Here is a 23,113-nt window from a genome sequence, read left to right on the forward strand (position 1 = left end):
GTTATAAACAATGTGACCAAAAATAAGCGCGACTTTGATCTCGATGCTGAATTTAACATGACATTAAAACAACAACAGAATAATCATTGTGCGGGCTGTAACACATTCATGTTTTGGCAGTATTCAAAAAATAATCCAAGACAACTTACAGCAGACAGAATTAATATTAATGTTGGTCATACAAGCGAAAATGTGATGCTGACCTGTCTTGAATGTAATCGACGTCAAGGTGCTAGTTTACAAAAGTGAATGCGGTGGTAATTGTGCGTCTTCAGGAATTACTTGTAATTGTTCACGTACAAATCCACGTTGAGGAGCAGTTGAATCTAATCTGTATGTTGCAGGTCTACCCGTAGATATTACTACGCTAGAAATGTTATGTGTCGTCACAATCCAAATAGGATCAGTCGCTCATTTTTTACCACCTTCAAGTTCGCCAGGTTCATATAAATATCTTACAGTAACATTACATAAAACTGGTTGTTTTGAAAAGCCATGTCGTTGTATTGGTATATGTTTGTTTTTTGTGTTAATGAGTTTCATGGCAGTTGCACGAGTAATTTCATTATTTAACACAGTTATCACACCTGGTAATCTTGCAACCCATTCGCGAGATCACATATCTTTCTGAATTATTTCCTTTGCATATTTATATCCAACTAGCCGCTCAGTATGTGTTCGATTAAATCGTTCAGAAATTGCCTGATCATGATGAATTGCAGTATGTCCTCGTCTAATTTTGCCATTATGTTTTTTCATCAGTGATGATACTGCACCAAGAAATTGCTTGCCAGGATCAACCTGTAGCAACTGTGGCCATCGCAAGGGTCTTCGTTGATAAATTCGTTCAAATGCATATACAACTTCAGCTGCTGTTTTAGTTGATAGTGTTTCTGCTTCCTTGTATCTACTTGCAACGTCAACGACAGTCAACGCGTATTTGTAGGTACGTGATTGAAGTCTACCACTTTTAATATTATCATGTGGTAAAAATATAATGTCTGCTTCATGAACTTCATTATGAGTGCTGACATCAAAATGTGCTGAATATTTTTAGGTGGTGCTAGATAAATTTGACATATTGTCTGTAGGTCTAACCAATTTTCAGCAACATAACGTGTACCATTTGCTGCATCAGCAAGTTTACTAATCGCTGCTCTACCCCTCCAATATCCTCTTGGGCTATACTAAATAGATTCCATTATTTTAATAATCGGATTATTCATAACCAGCCCCTAGCACTAGTTTTTCTTTCATCGCAGATCTTATCAACCAATTAGCTAGTAATTCTCTAAAATATTTTATTATAAATGGAATTTAACGAGTGAATCAACTTCACATCTGCAATATGTCGTTGTTGCAGATCTGGATTTTTAGAAGCTGAATCATGAACGTGATAGACTTGATCAACTGCATTTATTGGATGCTCTCCAAATCTTGGTTGATCTCGCTCGTCAAGTCAGATATAAAGTCGAGATCTAGGACCAGAATAAATATATCCAGAAAGGTGTTTTTCTCCTGCGTATTTAGACCATGGAGTTCCTGGTAATTTTCCTAATGAAGTAGCGATATCACCACTGCTTTTATTATTATAAATAAATTTATATTTTTAGTACCACATTTAACACACTTACCTGTAAGTGCACGTTTTTTATTTTTTTGTTATTATTGCTGTTAATCCACTTGTGAGTGTGGATGCTTTACATCAAACAAAATATAAATCCATATTATTTATTATATTTGTATAACATGGATGTCATTCATTTCTCAGCGACACGAAAACAAGAGTCAGTATAACATCATCCAGCGCTACCAAATTGTATCAGAGCAATTATCATAGGTCCATCCGGATCGGGTAAAACACACTTACTGCTTAATTTGATAATGAGATGGCTCAAGTCGGATAAGTTATATTTAGTGGCGCCATCCGTAGATTACCAGAGATGCTACGATATTCTTAAAGATTTTAATGAAAATGCAAAATTATCGGACGAGGACGGTAATGACATTATTGATTATTTCACCGATATTGACGATGCTCCATCTGTAGATGACCTCGATGGATTTATTAATAATCTCGTGGTATACGATGATATGATGCTGGACAAATCCAGCCAAATCCAGCTAAAATATTTTCTCGAGGCAGACATAAAAACACTGATGTGATTTATGTTACTCAGCGATACACACAAATACCTAAAGTGTTCAGAGATAACTGCTATATTTTAGCTGTGTTTAATGGAGTTGAAACGCATACTCTGCGAAACATTCATCAGCCTAGTTGTAGTGGGGGTATGGAGATGATTAGGTTCAAAAACACCTGCCCAAGTTCACCAACATATTATCATGGCGGCCTAGCCAGTCACAGTTAAAAAGATGCAAACAAACAGGCTCCTGTTTCGTGTAACTCAGACTTGTCTACGTGTAAGGATGTTTCTCAATCATTTTTCAATTCAATCTTGAACAGTATTTTTGGTTTTGGTGTTTCTCTTTGACTTGCTTTTGAAAATAAAATAAAAATGTGCTTCTTATCTACACAAGTACTGATATTTTGAGCAACAACTCTATATCGAAGTAACCATTTGCCATGAGGTTGTCAATTTTAAAACTTTTTGAAAATAAGTTTTAACACTTTGAAGTGTATATTTAAGCAGCTCTTTCTCAAAATATTGTATTCAGTGTTCACAAGTCCTTAACTTTTATCAACAAAATGAAAACCAAAAATCACAGATTGTTGAGGTTCAGTTTGATGTTGCAAGAATGCAACATCGACATTAGGCACATCAAGGGTAAAAACAACCTGATGGAATATACATTTTTATGTATATATAAGTTCTGAATTGCCTTAATTTATATATATATATATATATATATATATATATATATATATATATATATATATATATATATATATGTCTTGTTAATAAAACGTCTTCCAGTGCAATTTTATTATCAGTTTTAAGTTTGATTGATATGGAAAAAGAGAGCATTATTGCATAAATCTTTCTTTTCTTTATGAGGTGAGGTGTTATGTATATGTATTTTTTTGTAACTCTTGGTACATGATTGTGTCTATATTATATGTAGCTTTTTATTATGACTAAATTGTGATGACCAAATGTAGTCGAAATATTAGCTAATTGGTTTTTACTCTTGTATAAAATTATAATTTAAGATATTACAAATGTAGATTACATAAGATCAAGATCAATAAATAAATTTCATATTTCTAATAATAAAACCTGTTGACAACTTTGATGTAATTTCTCACTGGCAGGTGGGATCCGCCGGGTTGTTAGAAGAATTAAGTTAATTTTCATGATGGGTTAGGTCACATGAATAGGTATTTTCAAATATTAGATTAATAAGTAAGATCCGTCACGTGGGGTATGTTACGATATATAGTTGTAATAGACTCTTGGAGGTGTATATATAGAGAGAACTGAACAGATTCATTCATATTTCAAATTCCTCTTCCATACGCTGAAATCAGTCTGCAGATGTGTTTAAATAATTTGAGGAGATATTCATTAGGACTATCATTGGAACTACAAAGAGCTCAGTGGACTAAAATATTACATTGGGACTAATGTGAATTATTCAAAGTAATTATGGCCAATGCCACTGTGATATATACATTCAAGGATTAGAAATGTATTCGGAACATTAAATTCTCTTGGACCTAAATAGAACGTTTCAGGATTATTTTAGATTCAGTTCAAAATATTCTTTAAGTTACTATTAAATTTTAATTTCATAACATGGATAATTAAATTGTTCGTTGAATTTTTTTTTACAAAACTTGTTGGTTTTGTTTCTTTCTGTTTCTTAGTTTATGACCATAGAGTCGTAACAATGTTGAGCATTGTTTACATTGTGAGTCATAAAAGTATAATGAAATTACCTTGTATCATATACAATTTAGCCAGGACATTCAATTTATCCTGTAATTCCACTATTTTCCCGTGCACTTGCTGCCAATACAAAATAATCTGCCAGTTTGCACTCTTTTGGTTAGCTATCGCTATGCCAATTGACTGACTATCGGTCATATGACCTTTTGCTATTAACAGCACCATAAAATTGTACTGAAGAGCTTCTACGGTATCTATTCATCTATCTATAAAAACGTTGACGTAGTCACTATTAAGCAACGGGTGGTGCGTGGTCAAATATAAGGTAAAGATGGTAGCGATTGGACATTCAGAAGAGTAATGTTAAGAAAGGCAGACATAACTAAAAGAGTGCCAGTGTACGTTTTTGTCCCTACATACTCAAACCAATCTGTCGGCTTATGGTCAATCCACACCCAAATTGTTTCGTAACCAGTAGAAATTGGTCGCTTCGTACCCAAGGAGTTGGAGTTTAAATGTTTATGTCTAGATAAATGTATCACTTTCTGTAATGGCATGTTCATCTGTTCTTGTACTTAATGTAATTTACAAATAAATACTTTCAATATTTATTCTGTATGGTCTTGTATTATTCTTTCTAACAACAAGCAAGACAGGAGTACCCCAAAATCATGTAGCCTGGATGCGAGGTTACAATACTATGGAAACAAAATGCTCATAAATAGATGGGCATTGCAATAGCCTTCCCCATAACATACTGTTGGAAAGAAGTTAAAGTGCCAATTTACTGGCCTAAGCTAGGTTAGTATATATGATGAAGCAAATTTAGATCTACTTAATGAGTAAATATGATGAAAACAACAGCAAATTTAGATCTACCTAATGGGTACATATCATGAAAACAGCAGCAAATTTAGATCTACCTAATGGGTAAATATGATGAAAACAACAGCAAATTTAGACCTACCTAATGAGTAAATATGATGAAAACTGCGAATTTAGATCTACCTAATGGGTACATATCATGAAAACAGCAGCAAATTTAGATCTACCTAATGGGTAAATATGATGAAAACAACAGCAAATTTAGATCTACCTAATGAGTAAATATGATGAAAACAACTGCGAATTTAGATCTACCTAATGGGTACATATCATGAAAACAGCAGCAAATTTAGATCTACCTAATGGGTAAATATGATGAAAACAACAGCAAATTTAGATCTACCTAATGAGTAAATATGACGAAAACAATTGCAAATTTAGATCTACTTAATGGGTACATATGATGAAAACAACAGCAAATTTAGATCTACCTAATGGGTAAATATGATGAAAACAACAGCAAATTTACATCTACCTAATGAGTAAATATGACGAAAACAATTGCAAATTTAGATCTACTTAATGGGTACATATGATGAAAACAACAGCAAATTTAGATCTACCTAATGGGTAAATATGATGAAAACAACAGCAAATTTACATCTACCTAATGGGTAAACATGAAGAAAATAACAGCAAATTTAGATCTACTAAATGGGTAAATATGATGAAAACAACAGCAAATTTATATCTACTTAATGGGTACATATGATGAAAACAACAGCAAATTTAGATCTACCTAATGGATAAACATGATGAAAACAACAGCAAATTTAGATCTACCTAATGGGTAAACATGATGAAAACAACAGCAAATTTAGATCTACCTATGGGTAAATATGATGAAAAGAACAGCAAATTTAGATTTACCTAATGGGTAAATATGATGAAAACAACAGCAAATTTAGATCTACTAAATGGGTAAATATGATGAAAACAACAGCAAATTTTATATCTACCTAATGGGTAAATATGATGAAAACAACAGCAAATTTAGATCTACTAAATGGGTAAATATGATGAAAACAACAGCAAATTTTATATCTACCTAATGGGTAAATATGTTGAAAACAACAGCAAATTTAGATCTACTTAATGGGTAAACATGATGAAAACAACAGCAAATTTAGATCTACCTAATGGGTAAACATGATGAAAACAACAGCAAATTTAGATCTACTTAATGGGTAAACATGATGAAAACAACAGCAAATTTAGATCAACCTAATGGGTAAATATGATGAAAACAATAGCAAATTATAGATTTACCTAATGGGTAAATATGATGAAAACAATAGCAAATTTAGATCTACCTAATGGGTAAACATGATGAAAACAACAGCAAATTTAGATCTACCTAATGGGTAAACATGATGAAAACAACAGCAAATTTAGATCTACCTAATGGGTAAATATGATGAAAACAACAGCAAATTTTATATTTACCTAATGGGTAAATATGATGAAAACAACAGCAAATTTAGATCTACCTAATGGGTAAATATGAAAACAACAGCAAATTTAAATCTACTTGAAAGGTAAATATGATGAAAACAACAGCAAATTTTATATCTATATAATGGGTAAATATGATGAAAACAATAGCAAATTATGTAAAATACTTTATTGAGGTTTCGTGGAAAGAAATCTTGCGCTAAACACTGAGAATTATGCTAATTAACAGCATATTTTTGACAAAGACCACATCCACATCAATAGATACTTGTTTGTTAATATCATTTTCAATTAGAACATAATGGTTATAAAATAAAGGTATAATGTGCCTTTTGAGCTAAAACAAATTTGCATGGCAAACAATTTTTTTTATCCCATATTTGTGTATAATCAATAGTTTCAACATGTCACCTATATAAAAGATTGAACATTAGCAAGTGATGCAGATTTATTTTAAAACCGAGGGTTAACATCAGGCAAAACTGTTTTCTTCATTCTAGCTACTGTATGTTTACAGTGGACACCAGATTGTACAGGATAGGTATCATCACATTAATGTATTCACTTTGCTGGACAATATTTCATACTGCAGTGTTAAATACTCAGATGTCAAGACCTCTACAATTTGTTATCTGACACACTTTGTAGATTTAATTCATAAGCATGCATTACACTATGGAAACAAAAGTGACAACTGAATTCCACACAAGAGAAGGAGTGCAGCTGCTACTAAACACAACTTCACACTCTTCCTAAATGGATATCACATTTCTGTCATGTGTGCATACATGTGTACATTAAGGTACTAATTGCAACTCCTGTGACGCTAGTGGAGCACCAATGCTCAACACAGACCACTACAATGTTTATTATTTCAGACTCCATGTTGCACTTACCAATGTATTCCATGTGTACCCAATTGCAAATAGCCATGACATAAATCGGCTGTTGAACAATGGTTGGAGAGATTAAAATATATGCTGTTTACTCTGACAGCATATAGTTACACAGCAGATCTGGATTTATGCTGTAGGTTGCTGAGTGCATATCACAGAAGATCTGGATTTATGCTGGGAGGTGCTGAGTGCATATCACAGCAGATCTGGATTTATGCTGGGAGCTGTCAAGTGTATATCACAGCAGATCTGGATTTGTGCTGGGAGATGTCAAGTGCATATCACAGCAGATCTGGATTTGTGCTAGATGTCAAGTGCATATCACAGCTGATCTGGATTTATGCTGGGAGTTGCCGAGTGCATACCACAGCAGATCTGGATTTATGCTGGGAGTTGCTGAAGGCATATCACAGCAGATCTGAATTGATGCTGGGAGTTGCTGGGTGCATATTACAGCAGGTCTGGATTTATGCTGGGAGTTGCTGAGTGCATATCACAGCAGGTCTGGATTTATGCTGGAAGTTGCTGAGTGCATATCACAGCAGGTCTGGATTTATGCTGGGAGATGTTAAGTGCATATCGAAGCATGTGTATAGACATCATTTCAGCCAGTCAAGTGCTCATTTATTCTCTGCACTTCTTTTATGACCATTTTTAAATATTTGTTTTTCTTTTTAAGGGAATATACATCCAAAAATGATCCTAGTGCTCTTGGCTTTAAAGTCATCATGTGATAACTGTCAGTGTGGAATCTAATCAAAGTAGGTTTATCATGAGAAAACGAAGAACCAATCAATCAGAACTTAATAGCCTTCATGTATAATTGTCAAATTCTCTGTCTGCTTGACCCTATCTCTGGTCTCTTTGCTTGGCCAAAGATACAAATAAATTTTGTTCACAGTCTTATTAGGGCCACCTGTAAAAAATATTTGCTTGTTGTCTCATAACCCAGAAGTCCTGGTAGTCGGTACATACCATTTATACTAACCTTTAAGCAGAGTCCAACTTCAAACTACAAAGATCAGGACCTGCAATTGCATAAGGCACCAGCAGATCTGGGTCTATGTAGTTTGTTAAAAGTAATCAACAGAACAAACAACATAAACCCTGATCTGCTAGGATATTATTGGATGAGATTAAGATTTTTTCATTTGCAGCTGAACTCGACTTACAAGCAAGTATATATGGTACACAGCATCTTTGTTCTTCGGCATGATTTTTAACAACAGCAGCAATTCAGCATCATCAATTTTGTGGAAAAAAAATGTTTCCTATATATGTTTGGGAAAAATCAGTTGCAGCAGTATTTGTCATCCAGAAGACAGCCAACAAAGAATTGTTAAGACTAGCCTGACAGATTTAGGATTGTTCAATTTGAAATCCATATACAGAATAAGTTGTTGTTGTTGTTGTTGTTGTAGGGCTTAACGCCATTTTTCAGCACAAGATAGGCTATACATGGCGGCCAGTATTAATGGTGGAGGAAGAAACCGGAAACCCCCGGAAAGAACCACCGACCCACGAGAAGCTACTGGCAAGCTATCTCACATAACCACATTAGCCGAATCCGAGACTCGAACCGACGCAGACAGAGGTGAGATGGCAGTGATCCGTAACGGTACGCGCTTTAGACCACTCGGCCACTCGGGGCCCCTATACAGAATAAGAACAATGTACTGGAAAGCTAAGGATAAAGTTGTATAAGTTCTAGGTAACAATTCACTGTACCATATTTCTATAAACTTTTACATGCACAAGCAATTCACAAAGATCATGACTTCCTTATGTCCTCTAATTTTCATACAAAGAACTTTGTCTTGTTAACAAAATTGCAAATTCTATATACTTATCAAAACTTTCACCTGTAATTATTTGTACCCTTAATAAACACAATATGTACTTTAAAAAACAAACAATACCAGAAGAATTGCCTTAAATCTGTTCATATATTACACAACCAATTACAACTCTCAGCTGTAGAAGCATGCAAATAAAATGCTAGCACATTCTAATATCTCATAAGGTAGTTACAGCTCTATTAAGCTCCATCACACCTTTACTAACAATACTGTTTTTCTGTGTAAATATTGGAACTGATCCCTCAAAATTAGACAGTTGGCTGACCTAAAAATTAAGCCAACCTCATAAATAATCTGTCGATTCCTGCAATGTCTGCATTCAAAAGAAAGTCATACAGAAAACAAATGACTTAATACATATCATATAACATGCAGAGAGGGAAACTTGCACCTTCAAAGATGAAACAGTCACAGAGCATCCATTTACATCACAAATGGCACTTTTCAGACAGCTTTATCCCCTAGACAATTTCACTCTGTCATTCTGACTTTATCCTATTAAATTCTGATCTAATTTGAAATTAACATTTTCTTTTCACTATGGTCAGGGGTAAATCCTTCCCTAGTCACCAAAACTGTTAATAAGTGAAACCTATATGAAGTACAAATAAATCTGGCACTGACTAGCTCTACCCAAGGCATGCAGTACTGGCATTTCCATCAAATTTCTTGCTGTTATAAACATCAACATGTGAAAATCAGGCAGGGTATTACATGGATTCATAACACATGTTGTTAAAACTTAATGTATCTACTAATGAAAATTCAAGGACATTTTGGAGACAATGAGGTTGATGTTTCATTGATGCAAGCAATGATGCAAATCAATCATAAGTTTTCATAAATAAAATAAATCATTCATAATTTTTAACAGCCTTTCATTTTTTTAAAAAATGTGTTGACTGAACTCTTTGAGTCTTCTCTTATGAACAGAGTTTAAAATTCTTCTAAGGAAAGTCAATATAATGTATTTGAAGGTTACACTGCTGATCAAAATTAATATGTTTCTCTTGAGGAAAACTTTCAAACAAATTACATTTGTAAGCATTCAATAACCAATCACCACATGCAGCAAAACAAGGGATGAAGTAAATTATTAAAAACACTAGAACATAATAAAGGACATTAACTAAAGCTAAATAGCAAATTCTGGAAAAGAAATTTAACTTCTTGTAAACCATAAAAATATAAATAAAATAAAATCATTCTCATTTTTCTCAAAACAGTATGTAAAATACTATTTGATAATCCAGTAGTTTTTCTGACAGGCACCTTATCTATGATATCTGATCTTATTCCTCAACTGTCCCAACTTGACCCTTTGAGACATATACAGGGGTCACACTAATCCTCTGGAAAAAATTCCAGCACAACTACATTCAAAATTACAAGCAAATTATAATAACAAAATCAATTAAAATAGAATTAACATGTTCTTCATTAATGCTGCATTAAAACAGTCATGGGTTTAACATTCTCTACAATTTTTTAAATGTAAATAGAAACCTATTTCTAAATGTTTATTAATGTTTTCTTGAAAACAAGCCTACCTATAAAAAAAAACATAATCAAAAATAAGCTGAGCAAAACCCTACATATGAATAAAATTACCTGTAACTTAGTTTCAAATTTTGGGAGTAACAGAATAGTTATTAGGTGAAATATAATTAAAAACTGGAAACCAAAGACAATTCAGAATCAACCTCTTGATTACAGGTCTGTCAATATCAAAATTTACTCAAATGTTTATTAACAACAGCAGTCAACATAATTAACTATAACTGGGTAACTTTTAATCATTCATGAATTTCCCATAACCACTTTTGTTAAGGTATGACTGAAATTAAAACCCCAAACATACTCCAGGGTATGAAAGTGTGCTTTTATATGTAACCATCTACTGACATCTTAAATAACCTGCTAATGAGTCAAGTATGAAAAACAGATGCAACTCATTTTCACAGCACAATTACACACTTCTGTAGCATTCCTAACACCCCTAATTAGTCAACTAAATATAAAGTCAACTAAAGTATCACAACCTTAATCTCAAAATACTGAGAGACATGCAAACCTTTCAACTCTTAGCACTGCTTAACTTTTTCTCAATTTTAATTAGAAAAACACAGTCAAACCTGCCAGGGGCGACACATTTTGTTCACATACAAACTGACTCTGAACAAATCACTTACCTGAACTAAAATTCCACTCAATACAAAGGGACACATTTTCTTTGATGATTTTGACACAATGCATCCAACCGCTATAATTAATCATTACAAAATTACTTTTTAATGATCCATAGCTTTTGTTTGTTTCTCAAAATATTTTATATACTACAGTACACTTCAGCAAAAATGATTTAATTCGATTTCATTTCCAGCATCATTAAATGTACAACGTCAATGAATGAAGTTTATCTGTAATGCAGTCCATCAAGCCATAATAATACTGATTCCATTTCATTTAATCCAGGCATGGGTAACTTCCATCATGAAAAAGGCTGGATAAGCAATTTTTAAAGCCCCAACCTAAGATGTAAATTAATGGGTAAAACCAGGTCATGGGCCAGATCTGGCTGCAAGCCATATTTTGCCCACCCCTGATTCAAAGCAATGTCTTTTCCATGTTGTTATGTTGACCAGTACTCAGGAAAAAAATAGTTCATGCTGTGTGCTGTACTATAGTGACAACTGTTTGGGATTTTTGTTCCCTCGTTTGTATTAAATTTCATCAAAGCACAATATCTTGGTTTTCAGGTTCTGACATCAACCATGAGGGAGCAAAATAGTTCTGGCTTATAACTGTACTTCAGCACATCTAGCATTGTTTATTTAAATTTTGCTTCCTTTTCACTGAAAGTTAGTTTTATATCTATTATTTCAATCAGCACTAAAAAAAATATCCAGAAAACAATGGCTTCAAGTGTCAAAATTATACATGTTACAGTATAAAGCTCTCACCATCTTGAGACAGGTACTCATGATTATGTTTCAAAACCAGCCAATCTCGAATAATGGGATGGCAGGTAAATCATGTAAACAGAATTAACAAAGACTTCCTTTTTTGGGCAATACAACTACAACAAGAAAAGATAAGTACTACACAAAGCTTAACGAAACAGGCATTTGTCAGAAAAGATTTCTGCACATGATTTGTAGGTCATACGAATTTTAATGATTGCAAGTTTAACACCCACTCAGGCCAGCCTCCATGCAGTGTCCCTGGGAAATGGATCAGTTTTCAATGGTAAGATACAGTCAATTATGCATTAATGTACTGTTAAGCCAACCAACAGCAATAATACCTGTTAAAAATGGAACAGCCCAAAGGGCCTTTCTATTAATGATTGGAGAGCTATACAGTAGATGCATTGTAAATTAACTCTGAGGACCAATGTTCATTCAAGGTGAAAAATATTGTCATGGTAGCATGAGAACAAGTTAATATATTTAACCACTGATAGCATATGTATAAACAATGGACATAACACGCACCAAGAGGCTCATTACATTTTTCATGACGGACAAGTATTACATTATTCTTGAAGGACAAGCACTAATTATAAGTAAACAGTGAAGTCTTTTTCAAAGGAATATTATTGTTATTATTATTATTATTATATTATTATTATTATCCTTTATTTGTCCAGGATGACATACTTAGCCGGAAGTTAGTTTACATTATGGCCCTGCAGCAGCCAAAACAATTACACCAAAACCCAAAATGATTAACATTTACTGCATCCAAGAAAACAAACATAATAAAAGTTAATACAAATTTTACAAGCTTAGCATACCATCATCTCACTGAGATATCACAGTTATAAAATCAGGATTGCACATTCAAATACTTGCAGAGGTATAATTTCTAAAAAGCAGAAACATTACATTTATATCTGAAATCATGTTTCGTAAGACTGTGCTAGAGTAAGAAAAGGTTTCTAAAAATACTGTCAAACACTTAGTAGGTATAAATCATTGTTTTCACTTGACCATGTACTCCTTGTCTTGATGTTCCTTATAAACTAAAAACCTTAAGATGATGTTACTGTAGCTCTTTTTCGTATGCTGCATCGTTTCTGCTTGTATCAAGATTTATGGGTTCTCCACACACGATACAGCGGTAAATAAAATATAAAACTACAACTGTATTATACACTGTCAAAAATCAAATGATCAAACATAAAACCTCCAACCCTTTCCATAATTTCTTCTTTCTTAGATTCTAAAAAAAAAATGTTTCAAAGTGGCTAGACCAGGATAAAGCATCAACAAGGATACCCAAACGTTTGGCACATTTAGCCATTTCAATTTCCGTACTGCTTACTAACAGCCCTGAGTGGCTTTTGAGTTAAAGTCATATAAAGATTTTTCCATTTTTGAGTACTGAACGCCAAATTTGGTGGTCAGTTGAGTGCTTTCTGATGAAATTGTTCAAATTCTGTTTAAGTTTTTAAAAATAAATCATTTAAAGGATTTTCTCTTTTTTGCAATGTAACCCATATTTAATGGTGGATTAATACCTGTTGTACAACTCTGACAGACCTCTATGTGACCTCTTTCCATCAAATCTGAACTAATTCAATTGAGATTTTTGCGAAGTCATTTAAAAATTTCTCCATTTTTAGTAATGGCAGCCATGTTTGATCATGGATTGGCATAATCTGTACCACTATGTAAGGATGGTTTGTGTGTGTGTGTGTATGTGTAATCTGTACCACTATGTAAGGATGGTTTGTGTGTGTGTGTGTGTGTGTGTGTATGTGTAATCTGTACCACTATGTAAGGATGGTTTGTGTGTGGATTTTTAATGTAGTTTTAACAATTCTTCAGTTATATTGCTACAATGTCTGCAGTGTGGCAGTTTATAGTTATGTCTAGCACTGGGGCATCATGCCACAGACATGGAGCATGATGTCTCACCCAGTCACATTATCCTGACACCAGGATGACCAGTCCAAACACTAAACTCTTAATGCTGAGTGCCTAACGAGGCAGCGGTTAGTACCATTTTTAGTTATATTCTTATAAGTCTTTGGTATGACTTGGTTGGGGTTTTGAACCCGCAACCTCCCACATCCAAGACAGACACTCTAACCACTAGACTACCAGGGCTTTGTCAAATGTGGTCAAGTTATGGATAGTATCTTATGAGAAGGACCTTTCTAGCAAAAGGGGAATGCATATCAGGGTCTATGTTGTTCATTCTACTGATTACTCCTAACAAACTGCACAGACCCAGATCTGATGGTGCATTATGAAATGGCAGCTCTGGGTCTGTGCAGTTTGCAGTTGGACTTGTCTTATAAGTGAATATGTATGGTAATTTATATGAACCTGAAAGCCTTGCCTGCCAGGTAAGATGATTTTTGATCGAATTCTGTTTAGCCATTTATAAGAAATCATTAAAGGATTTTCTATTTTTAGTAACTGTGGGCAAATTTGATGGCATATTGGCATTTTTATTTGTACAAACTTGTGTTATGGATATTTAAATTTATATTGTATACTTAACTTTTGTCCATGACTGCAAGCTGTAAACAAAATGTTTATCCAGCAAGAGTTCATGGCCAGTCTTATTTAAACTTTGACTAGGTTTTTACATTGGAAATCTTCCCATTCTATAATGATGTAGGTTAAATGAAAATGTGTATCAATAGGGATTTGATAAACAGATCATTCATTCCCAATTTTAGATAAGTCTGTCAGATATAATTCAATAGGAATTATTTAAAACATTCACTGGAATTACTAAAGTACTCACTGACTTTCAAATTTGTGTGAACTTATTCAAGGACATTATGGACTGTATCATTATATCAGATAGTTGAGACTACTGGAATTCATTTAGAACATTCTATATTTTTGGACTTGTGATAGGACATTTAAGATTATCTCGAATTTAGATCACAAAAACTGCGTCTCTTGAATTTTCACTTTGTACTGTAGAGATATAAATTGCTTGTTTATTTTACTTAATTTAATTGATTTTACTTTCTTTCTGTTTCATATTTTAAGACCTAGAGTCATGACACTTGAAAAATCTTCATTCATGGATGCTCTTTTTCAGATCTGGTTGAAACTGCCCTGGTGGCTTTTTAAAGTTGAAGATAGTACATGTTGATCAATGCACGCATGGTAGACATGGGATCATATCACAAGCTCATGGAGCTGCACCACCAGGTGAGCTAAAAATAAGGCTGTCAAAGAGGTTATTTGAGATGAAACCATGTTGCTGCATTTGATCCTGGGCTACTAGGCAGTATCTACGCACAGCCTGCATCAGGTGACCAACTGTCCAGTTCTTCTCCTTGATTATATCCACCACACTCTGCAGCTAAAATAATAATAATAATAATAATACTGATTCAGCATATCATCAAACATAGCCAATTAAACAATATGAGTAGCAATCTTTTCCATCTAATACATTAATTTGTAAAAATATATATTTAATACCTATTTTCAAAATTAGTAACTAAATAATACATAAATCATTTCATTCATATTTCCAAAATGTTGACAACCAAGAGGACTAAAAGCCCATCTTTATTATAATGTTAATTCAAATTTGTTTGACTTTCAAATTTTGTGGGATTGGAACATTCAAAGGAACTGAAGACTAAGACCACTCTCTCCAGAATCAAGAGTACCACAAATGGTAAATTACTCACCTGTATTTAATACCATATATGCTCACTCACAAGTTGAGTAAAACTGCAAACAATAAGGATGTTGATCTGCCACAGTATAATGTGAGTGCAGTTCAGGGTCTATGTTATTTTGTTCTACTGATTAATAACAAAACACAGACACAGATCTGACAGCACATTATGCAACTGCTGAATGGGTCTGTGCAAATTGCAGTTTAACTTAACTTAAAAACGAGTATATATGATAATCCTTAGTGCACTCAGTGGGACATCTTTACGCTGGAGATTATTGGGTTAAAATGATCTTGACCAAATTCTTTTTATTACACTTACCAAAACTGTGACCTTCAACCTTTAGACCCCAAAGTCGGCAAGCATCTTTAAAATGCCAAATGCAAGCCATACACAAAATTTGGTCAAGAAGCATACCCATGAACATTTGCCACTTGGCAAAACCCAATATTCACTGAGTAACAATGAACATGACCTTTGATTATTTCACCCCCAAATGGGCCTCCATTACATGACCTTTGATCATTCCACACCCAAAAGAAAAGGCCTCCATTAAACCATAAATGCAAGCCCTAACCAAATCTGGTGGAGGTATGTGGTCAACAACTCAAGATATTATTCAAAAGCCATTTTTTCTTTTGGTCACAGTAACTTCTGATCTTTTGACCCTAAAATTTATTGGCTTATTTCTTTCCTGAAGTTTCAGCCATTCAATTTATAAAAAAAAAATTAGTCATTTATCAAGCAGTAACTGTTACCTTTGGCCCCCTCCAATAAACCTTGATCAAAGTGAAGACCAATCTTAGACCAATTCTGTAAAGTTGAATTGAAATTATCATGCAGAAACCACATTCCTACCTGGAGTCTCAATGACTCCAATGTGCGAATTTTTTTATCCCTAAATTAATAGGTTCTCCCATGCCCCAATGCAAACTATTTACGAAGTTTGGTAATAATATATGGAGGAAAAAACAACTTTCTGTGTTAAAATCTGGTAGGGAATCGATGGATGGACAGACATGACATTCTCTGTCTTACAGCAGACATATACAATGAGCTTACACACACACACATACACACAGAAGCCAAACATATCTTATGCTGAAATTAATGAATTTTGATGCTTAACAATCATGTTTGCACTCAGACACCTTTAGATCTCTTTTTTTATATACAATATATACGTATGTATTTCAGGGGTTTCTGAAGTACTGAATAAGTCCTCTAGATACTCTGGTACAGCGCCACTCAGACATTTATATGCAAGAACTGTCTCATGAAAATCAATCAATTTCATATATATTAAATTATTTCAGTTCTGTAAACAAAGAAATAATTGACAGATGCACGTAAAATTATGTCTGCTGCGAATTTCTGAAGTTTATAAATCATGCAAAACTGAGAACTGGCACATTTTCACCAATACAGCTGAACAATAATCCACTTTTGGAAGATTTGGGGAAAAATGAGAAGGATTGTGTAAGGTCATTTTGCACACAGACTAATACTGGTCACATGATCAGGTAAAACTGGGTACAGCCTGTATAACATTGCTATAACAAGTACTGATGTACAAACTGGGTACAGCCTGTATAACATTGCTATAAAAAGTACCGATGTACAAACTGGGTACAGCCTGTATAACATTGTTATAACAAGTACTGATGTACAAACTGGGTACAGCATGTATAACATTGCTATAACAAGTACACATGTACAAACTGGGTACAGCCTGTATAACATTGCTATAATAATGAGTACTAATGTAAATACTAGGTACAGCCTAAATAACATTGCTATAATAAGTATACATACAAGGTGCAGCCTGTACAACATTGCTATAATGTGTACTGATGTACATGTTTGGTACCGCCTGCACAAGATTGCTATAATAATAAGTACACCTCTCCCTCGATAACTCACGCACAACGGGGTCCACAAACATAGACAGCACTATAAGCGAGGCGCGAGTTACCGAGGGACCTCCAAATATTGAAAAACGTCGCTTTGACATCGAGAAAACCATACGGGGTGGGGGGGGGGCGGCAGGCGTTGTTGTTAGGGAACTGGGCTGTTTAATGACTGAATCCTCATTTTACAATCACGTCGATAATAATTTTTAATAATGCGCTTTTTCTAATGAAGATGTTTGTTATTCTGTTTAAATAACATTTTTTTCTCTCAAAATATCCAACATTTGAAAGATTGTTCCAACTGGTTTGAACAACCATCATGTATATGCGAAAAATCTGTGTATTACGTCACTGCTTTTTGTTTTCTTGATGAGTCTGGTTCCTGTAGTGGTATTTAATAGTATCTTGCCAAATTGGTAGTCCACAATTTGGGAACTAGACTAACTGTTGATACATCACCAAACAAGATTCCTTTTTTTTCAAAAACATGCGACATTTATTTTGTGACAAGTCTATGTCGAAACTCAATTTTTTATTGTTCAATTAGTACAATGTTAATGTCGTGATTTCACTGGAAATAATAATGAAATTTCTTATCATCCCTGAGGATATCTCTAAATGCCAGTTCAAAAATTCTCTGAAACTCGCTTGCCCATAATGGTACGTATCTGTGAAAGCAAGCTCTTTATTTTACAAAGTATTCTTTTCGCTTTGCTGCCTTGTTATCTTTGATCACAGTTATGAAAGAGTCGGTTAATTTAAGGTAGTTTCTGTTACATACACAATAACATTTATTACAGTGCTCGATTGATCAAATGAAGTGAGTTCACCTGACATACAACCGAGGCCGCTAGATTTTAAGTTAGTCCGATTTTTGTGCCTTTTAACTTTTCTTTTATTCCAACTCTTTTTTTTCATTCAAATGACATAATTAACATGATAACATAAAGGAGGCCAGCTTTTAATTCAGTGCAACAATACTACAATTACAGTTACTTCCGCAAGTCAGTTATCAAAACACAGTCGGCACTTAATTAGATTCTCAGAGAAACGCTCGCGGACATAGCTGTTACGGCAGATTGATGCATTTTACATTTAATTACAAGGGGGCACACTGCACTTATGAATTACACTTAAAAGAAACTAAAAGATGGAACTAGAACCCAAATTTCAATTGATAAAAAAATTATTTAATTTGTATTTATTTATTAAAGTACTGCCTCCACTCGGCGTGACATTTTCATTGATCGAAATTTCCTCACATATCGTTAATTGTGGTGTACTAGGAATGTCGTTTGGAAAGAAAATGAAAAAACTGTATGAGTTATTTTTACATTTGATATTTTATAGTGTTGATTAAAATTTACAGGTCCTATCTACCATTTTCAACAATAAAACGAGCGATACATCAAAGTTTATGTTATCAATTTTGATCGCGATTTTCAAGTTCAACAAATAGGGATAATTTTTTGGGTATTTTCGGGTTTAAAAAATGGGATCCATGCCTGACACCGCGTTATAAGCAGGTTTGCGAGTTATCAGGGTGCGAGTTATCAAGGGAGTGGTTTACTGATGTACATACTGGGTACAGCCTGTATAGCATTGTTATAACAAGTACTGAGGCAAATAAAAAAATGTGTTTCCTATTGCACTGGATTTAAAATTAGGATAGTTAGGTGGGTTTTTTTATATTATATTTAGTGCTTCAAGTACTGTGCAAAACCTGCTCTTTTAATTAGATGTAGAGTGTGACCCCGCTATAGCAAGTTCCGTTATAACTCAAATTCGGATATAACACGGTCGTGGTGTGGTTCCCAAAATTTCATATGTATGTATTTTTCTCATACACGAAAAAAAAAATTCTTTCTGAAAAGTACGAAAATGAAAAAAAGAAGTTTATTATCATTTTGGGGAAGAGACTGTGTATAAATAATACAAGATGATCGTGGCATGGCTCCTGAAATTTTATATGTATCTTTCTCGTACACAACAAAATAGTTTTTCTTCTTAAAAGTATGCAAAATAATGTGTAAAAAGTTTATTCAGGGATCGTGCAGGGCTTTGCCTTGATTTAATAGATCCAATGGCTGAAAATGTGAAAATTTTCACTCTATTTAAATAAAATTGAGAATTTTATGACTACTGGAGGAATTTCATGAGGAAATAAAGGTTGGGTTTGAAAATATAATGCATGATTGTCATGTATTTGTTTTTTTTTGTTTTTGATGCAATAATTTACAAGAAATTTACATGGATCCATCATAATGCATGCTAGAAAAGACCATGTAAGACAAGGAAATTGACATAAATCATGAATTCTAGAATACATCCTGAAAGATTGGGAAATTTACATGAATCCTGCAATCATGCATTGTAGAATAGCTCCTGTAAAACTGAAATTTGCATAAAATATCAACATACAATAACTGTAGCAATATTGGTGTAACTGCCTAAGAATGTTTATCTTTGATGTATTTGCTCTGTAAAATATAGCTGCAAATATCAAGTTTATTCTGGTGAAAACAAGTGGATTGATAATTTCTTCCTCTTGAGTAAAAGGCAGGACCATGTATCAAGAGACAAATAGAATTTCCTGTCTTTTACTATAAAAGTTGTATGAATACTAGGAATAAAACAATGCATTTAATAGCTTTGGAAGGGGAAAAAAAAACAAGTAACACATCAAATGAAATCTTTCCTTCAGCCTTTGTGCATCCACTATCATACACATATTTGATCCCCATAATGGGCTTTTTTCGCCACTACCGACACAAAGGATTTAAAACTTTTTAGCCACTGGTAAGCTGATGATCACAAGAAATATTTATTGCCGACTGATTGCAACAATCTTCATCTCTTGTAAATTACCTGCAAATACACTGACTTATACTTACAAACAAGAAATCAGATCTCCTTTGAAAGTGTCTAAAAGTATAAACTCAAGAAAAAAAGTACAGCAAAGTGATGCCCAAAAATAACAAAGCATTAAGATATTATTTTTGCAACAAATTTATGGTGTCTGAAACCATGCCAAAAATATGGTAAATGTTAATTTTGGACAGTTCATATCATTTACTAGAGATTTCGTTCTGTATGGATCAACAGGTCAAATCTGTTTAGTGATAAACTTTTACCAATTAATACCAATGTAAAGACTTCAATTCATCGATACATCAATTATACTGAACCAGCTCTACTGGAGAAGCTGTCTGACTAGCTCAACCAGTGAGTGAAATGTAGACACTGACAAGAAAATTCAAACGCAGATCATTCACAGGAAAACTGGGATGCCCTCTTCAACGACATGGGTAAAACATGGTTAATCCACTTTACATGTACTGTAAATAAACACCAACTGTCTCAAAAACTAATTTAAAATCAGTGTATCCCCCAGGGGTGTAAAACTGAGGGTAAAAAAAACCTTTTGGTGTCAGAACTGGGGGTCAGATAAAAAATGTGGGGGTCAAAAATATACTGACAAATTTTCATCCAACTCGTACTTTTTCAGCTTGAAATAGGATATTGCAACTTGCACACCATACGCTCTCTCTCTCTAAACATACCAATAAACCAACATGCACAATTAAATTTAACAAACAAATGCATTGTCCATTCAAAAAGTAATTTTATTAGTTCATTTTTCTTTTAAAATCGTACTTTTAACAGTCTCCTTATAATCTTTTCGAAGCAATATTATAGACCAACATATTACACACAAGCCAATACAAAAAACCTAATAAATCTTTATAACCGAATGACAATTTACTGCCTGTCATAAAATGTGTACTGTCATCGGTTTCATTGTACTTCGTCCTGGACCAAATTTATCCAAAAATCAAGGAGACTAATGATTCATCTAGTTTCTAATAAGTTACACTTGAACTTTAATGTCTTTCTTTTATTGCAGCAAAGTTAAAAACCAACAAAATCTGCAATGACCCCCTGACTGTGTAATCCAAATAAACGCATTTGTCTCGGCAAGTTTACTGATTTCTTTGTTGTGAAAGAATGTCTTGGGTTATAACGTGTTCTCCATATATCTTGTGGTGAACGAGGGCAGATTTGTTAAAATTCTTAAACCCTGTCACGAAAGGATGATTCACTTATGCAGTCTTCGCAATCATGCTATCATAAGTCAAACCGGTAATCCTAATCAGGCTAATGGATGTGCCGTATTCCAGTGAAGGGAATTATTTCTCCATTTTTCATTAAAGTTAGATTCACAGTTACTCTTTTGTGTTCTGCTTCTTTCACTTTCTTCGCTAATGATTTTAGTGCAAAGCTCGCGAGATTAGGGGAAGCTACTCCGTCATAACATTGCCTATGCTAGTCTGGTTCCTTATTTCGTATGTTGCCTGCATTCCACTCCGCTATACAAATAGAGGAGCCCAACACAGGGAGTAAACAAAGCGGGGAACCAGTCAATGCCTATTTGCGAAGTATACACAATGCCACCCTTTGTCCAACGCATTGGATATTAAATAAATCCTGATTGCATTATGCGAATCCCTTGCGTCAAAAAAACGCACAGCAACAAAATTTGTGCATCAATTTTCTTCAGCGTGCGTCACTGACGCACAAATGTGTGTAAAGGGAAACACTGAAAATGTCCCGACAATACATAAATTGTACATGTACAAGACTATCTGCTCATAAAGATCACTTTCAGATGACCTCTGGGCAGTTGTTATAGACATGTTTGACTGTATTGCATTAGAAATAAAAAGGTCACATAAGTACCTGCTTACCCGAATCATTTGTGGATTATTGAATGTGTAGTACATAAGAACTGGTGTCCCAGCATAGGAGGCTGCCATCCACTGGATAAGAGACTTTAGATGAGGGTCTCCACCAAATGCACCACAGCCCCAATTTCCGGTAGCAATTGGCCGCCCACACGTTCTCTGTTTATAATAATAAATAAGTAATGCTTTATTTTCCAAACTGAAAATACTGATCTAGTGGAATTTTTTAAAAGAAAGTTCTCGCCTTTAAATTCTTGAGGTTAATATTTTATTTTGATTAATCACAAAACTACATTCCTTTTGAAAGTTTGTTCTTGATTGACCAAGTGTTGAAAATTCAATCTCAGACTCAAACTCAGATCCAGAACTCCTTGAACATCTCATATTTCCATCCTCAAACTCAGATTTAAAGAAAAATGAAAACATGTTAACTGCTTGGTTTACCACATCAAATTTCCCACCAAATATTTGTTAGGAATCAAAAATAAAAATATGTCACATGATAGTCTTGTTGTTGTTGTTGTAATGGGGTTCAACGCCATTTTTCAGCACACGATAGGCCATACATGGCAGCCAGTATTAATGGTGGAGGAAGAACCCGGGAAAACCCTGGAAAGAACCACCGACCCACAAGAAGCTACTGGCAAGCTTTCTCACATACCCACATTGGCTGAATCCGAGACTCGAACCCACGCAGATAGCGGTGAGATGGCAGTGATCCGTAACGGAGAGCGCTTTAGACCACTCGGCCACTCGGGCCCCATGATAGTCTTGAGTTCTACTCTAAAAATTGTTCAATATGTGGGGAATTTTCTGGAATTCCTCATTCTGTCCAGAAC

At 34.1% G+C, this 23,113-nt stretch overlaps 1 protein-coding gene across 2 annotated transcripts in view; it reads right to left on the bottom strand.

Moving 5' to 3' along the window:
• Positions 1-6,348: 6,348 nt before the first annotated feature.
• The window catches only part of LOC149798894 (uncharacterized), a 69,896-nt gene continuing 53,131 nt past the window's right edge, over positions 6,349-23,113 (bottom strand). For both annotated transcript variants that reach the window (XM_089957811.1, XM_089957812.1), the window contains 2 exons: positions 22,278-22,433; positions 6,349-15,288 (listed from right to left, as the gene is read on the bottom strand). In XM_089957811.1, coding sequence (XP_089813937.1) covers positions 15,115-15,288; positions 22,278-22,433 — 330 coding nt within the window. In that variant the 3' untranslated portion in view covers positions 6,349-15,114. The remainder of the gene's footprint in view (positions 15,289-22,277; positions 22,434-23,113) is intronic.

Source organism: Sinohyriopsis cumingii, chromosome 5, assembly GCF_028554795.1.
Source record: "Sinohyriopsis cumingii isolate HCF-2022 chromosome 5, ASM2855479v2, whole genome shotgun sequence".
Taxonomy (NCBI): domain Eukaryota; kingdom Metazoa; phylum Mollusca; class Bivalvia; order Unionida; family Unionidae; genus Sinohyriopsis; species Sinohyriopsis cumingii.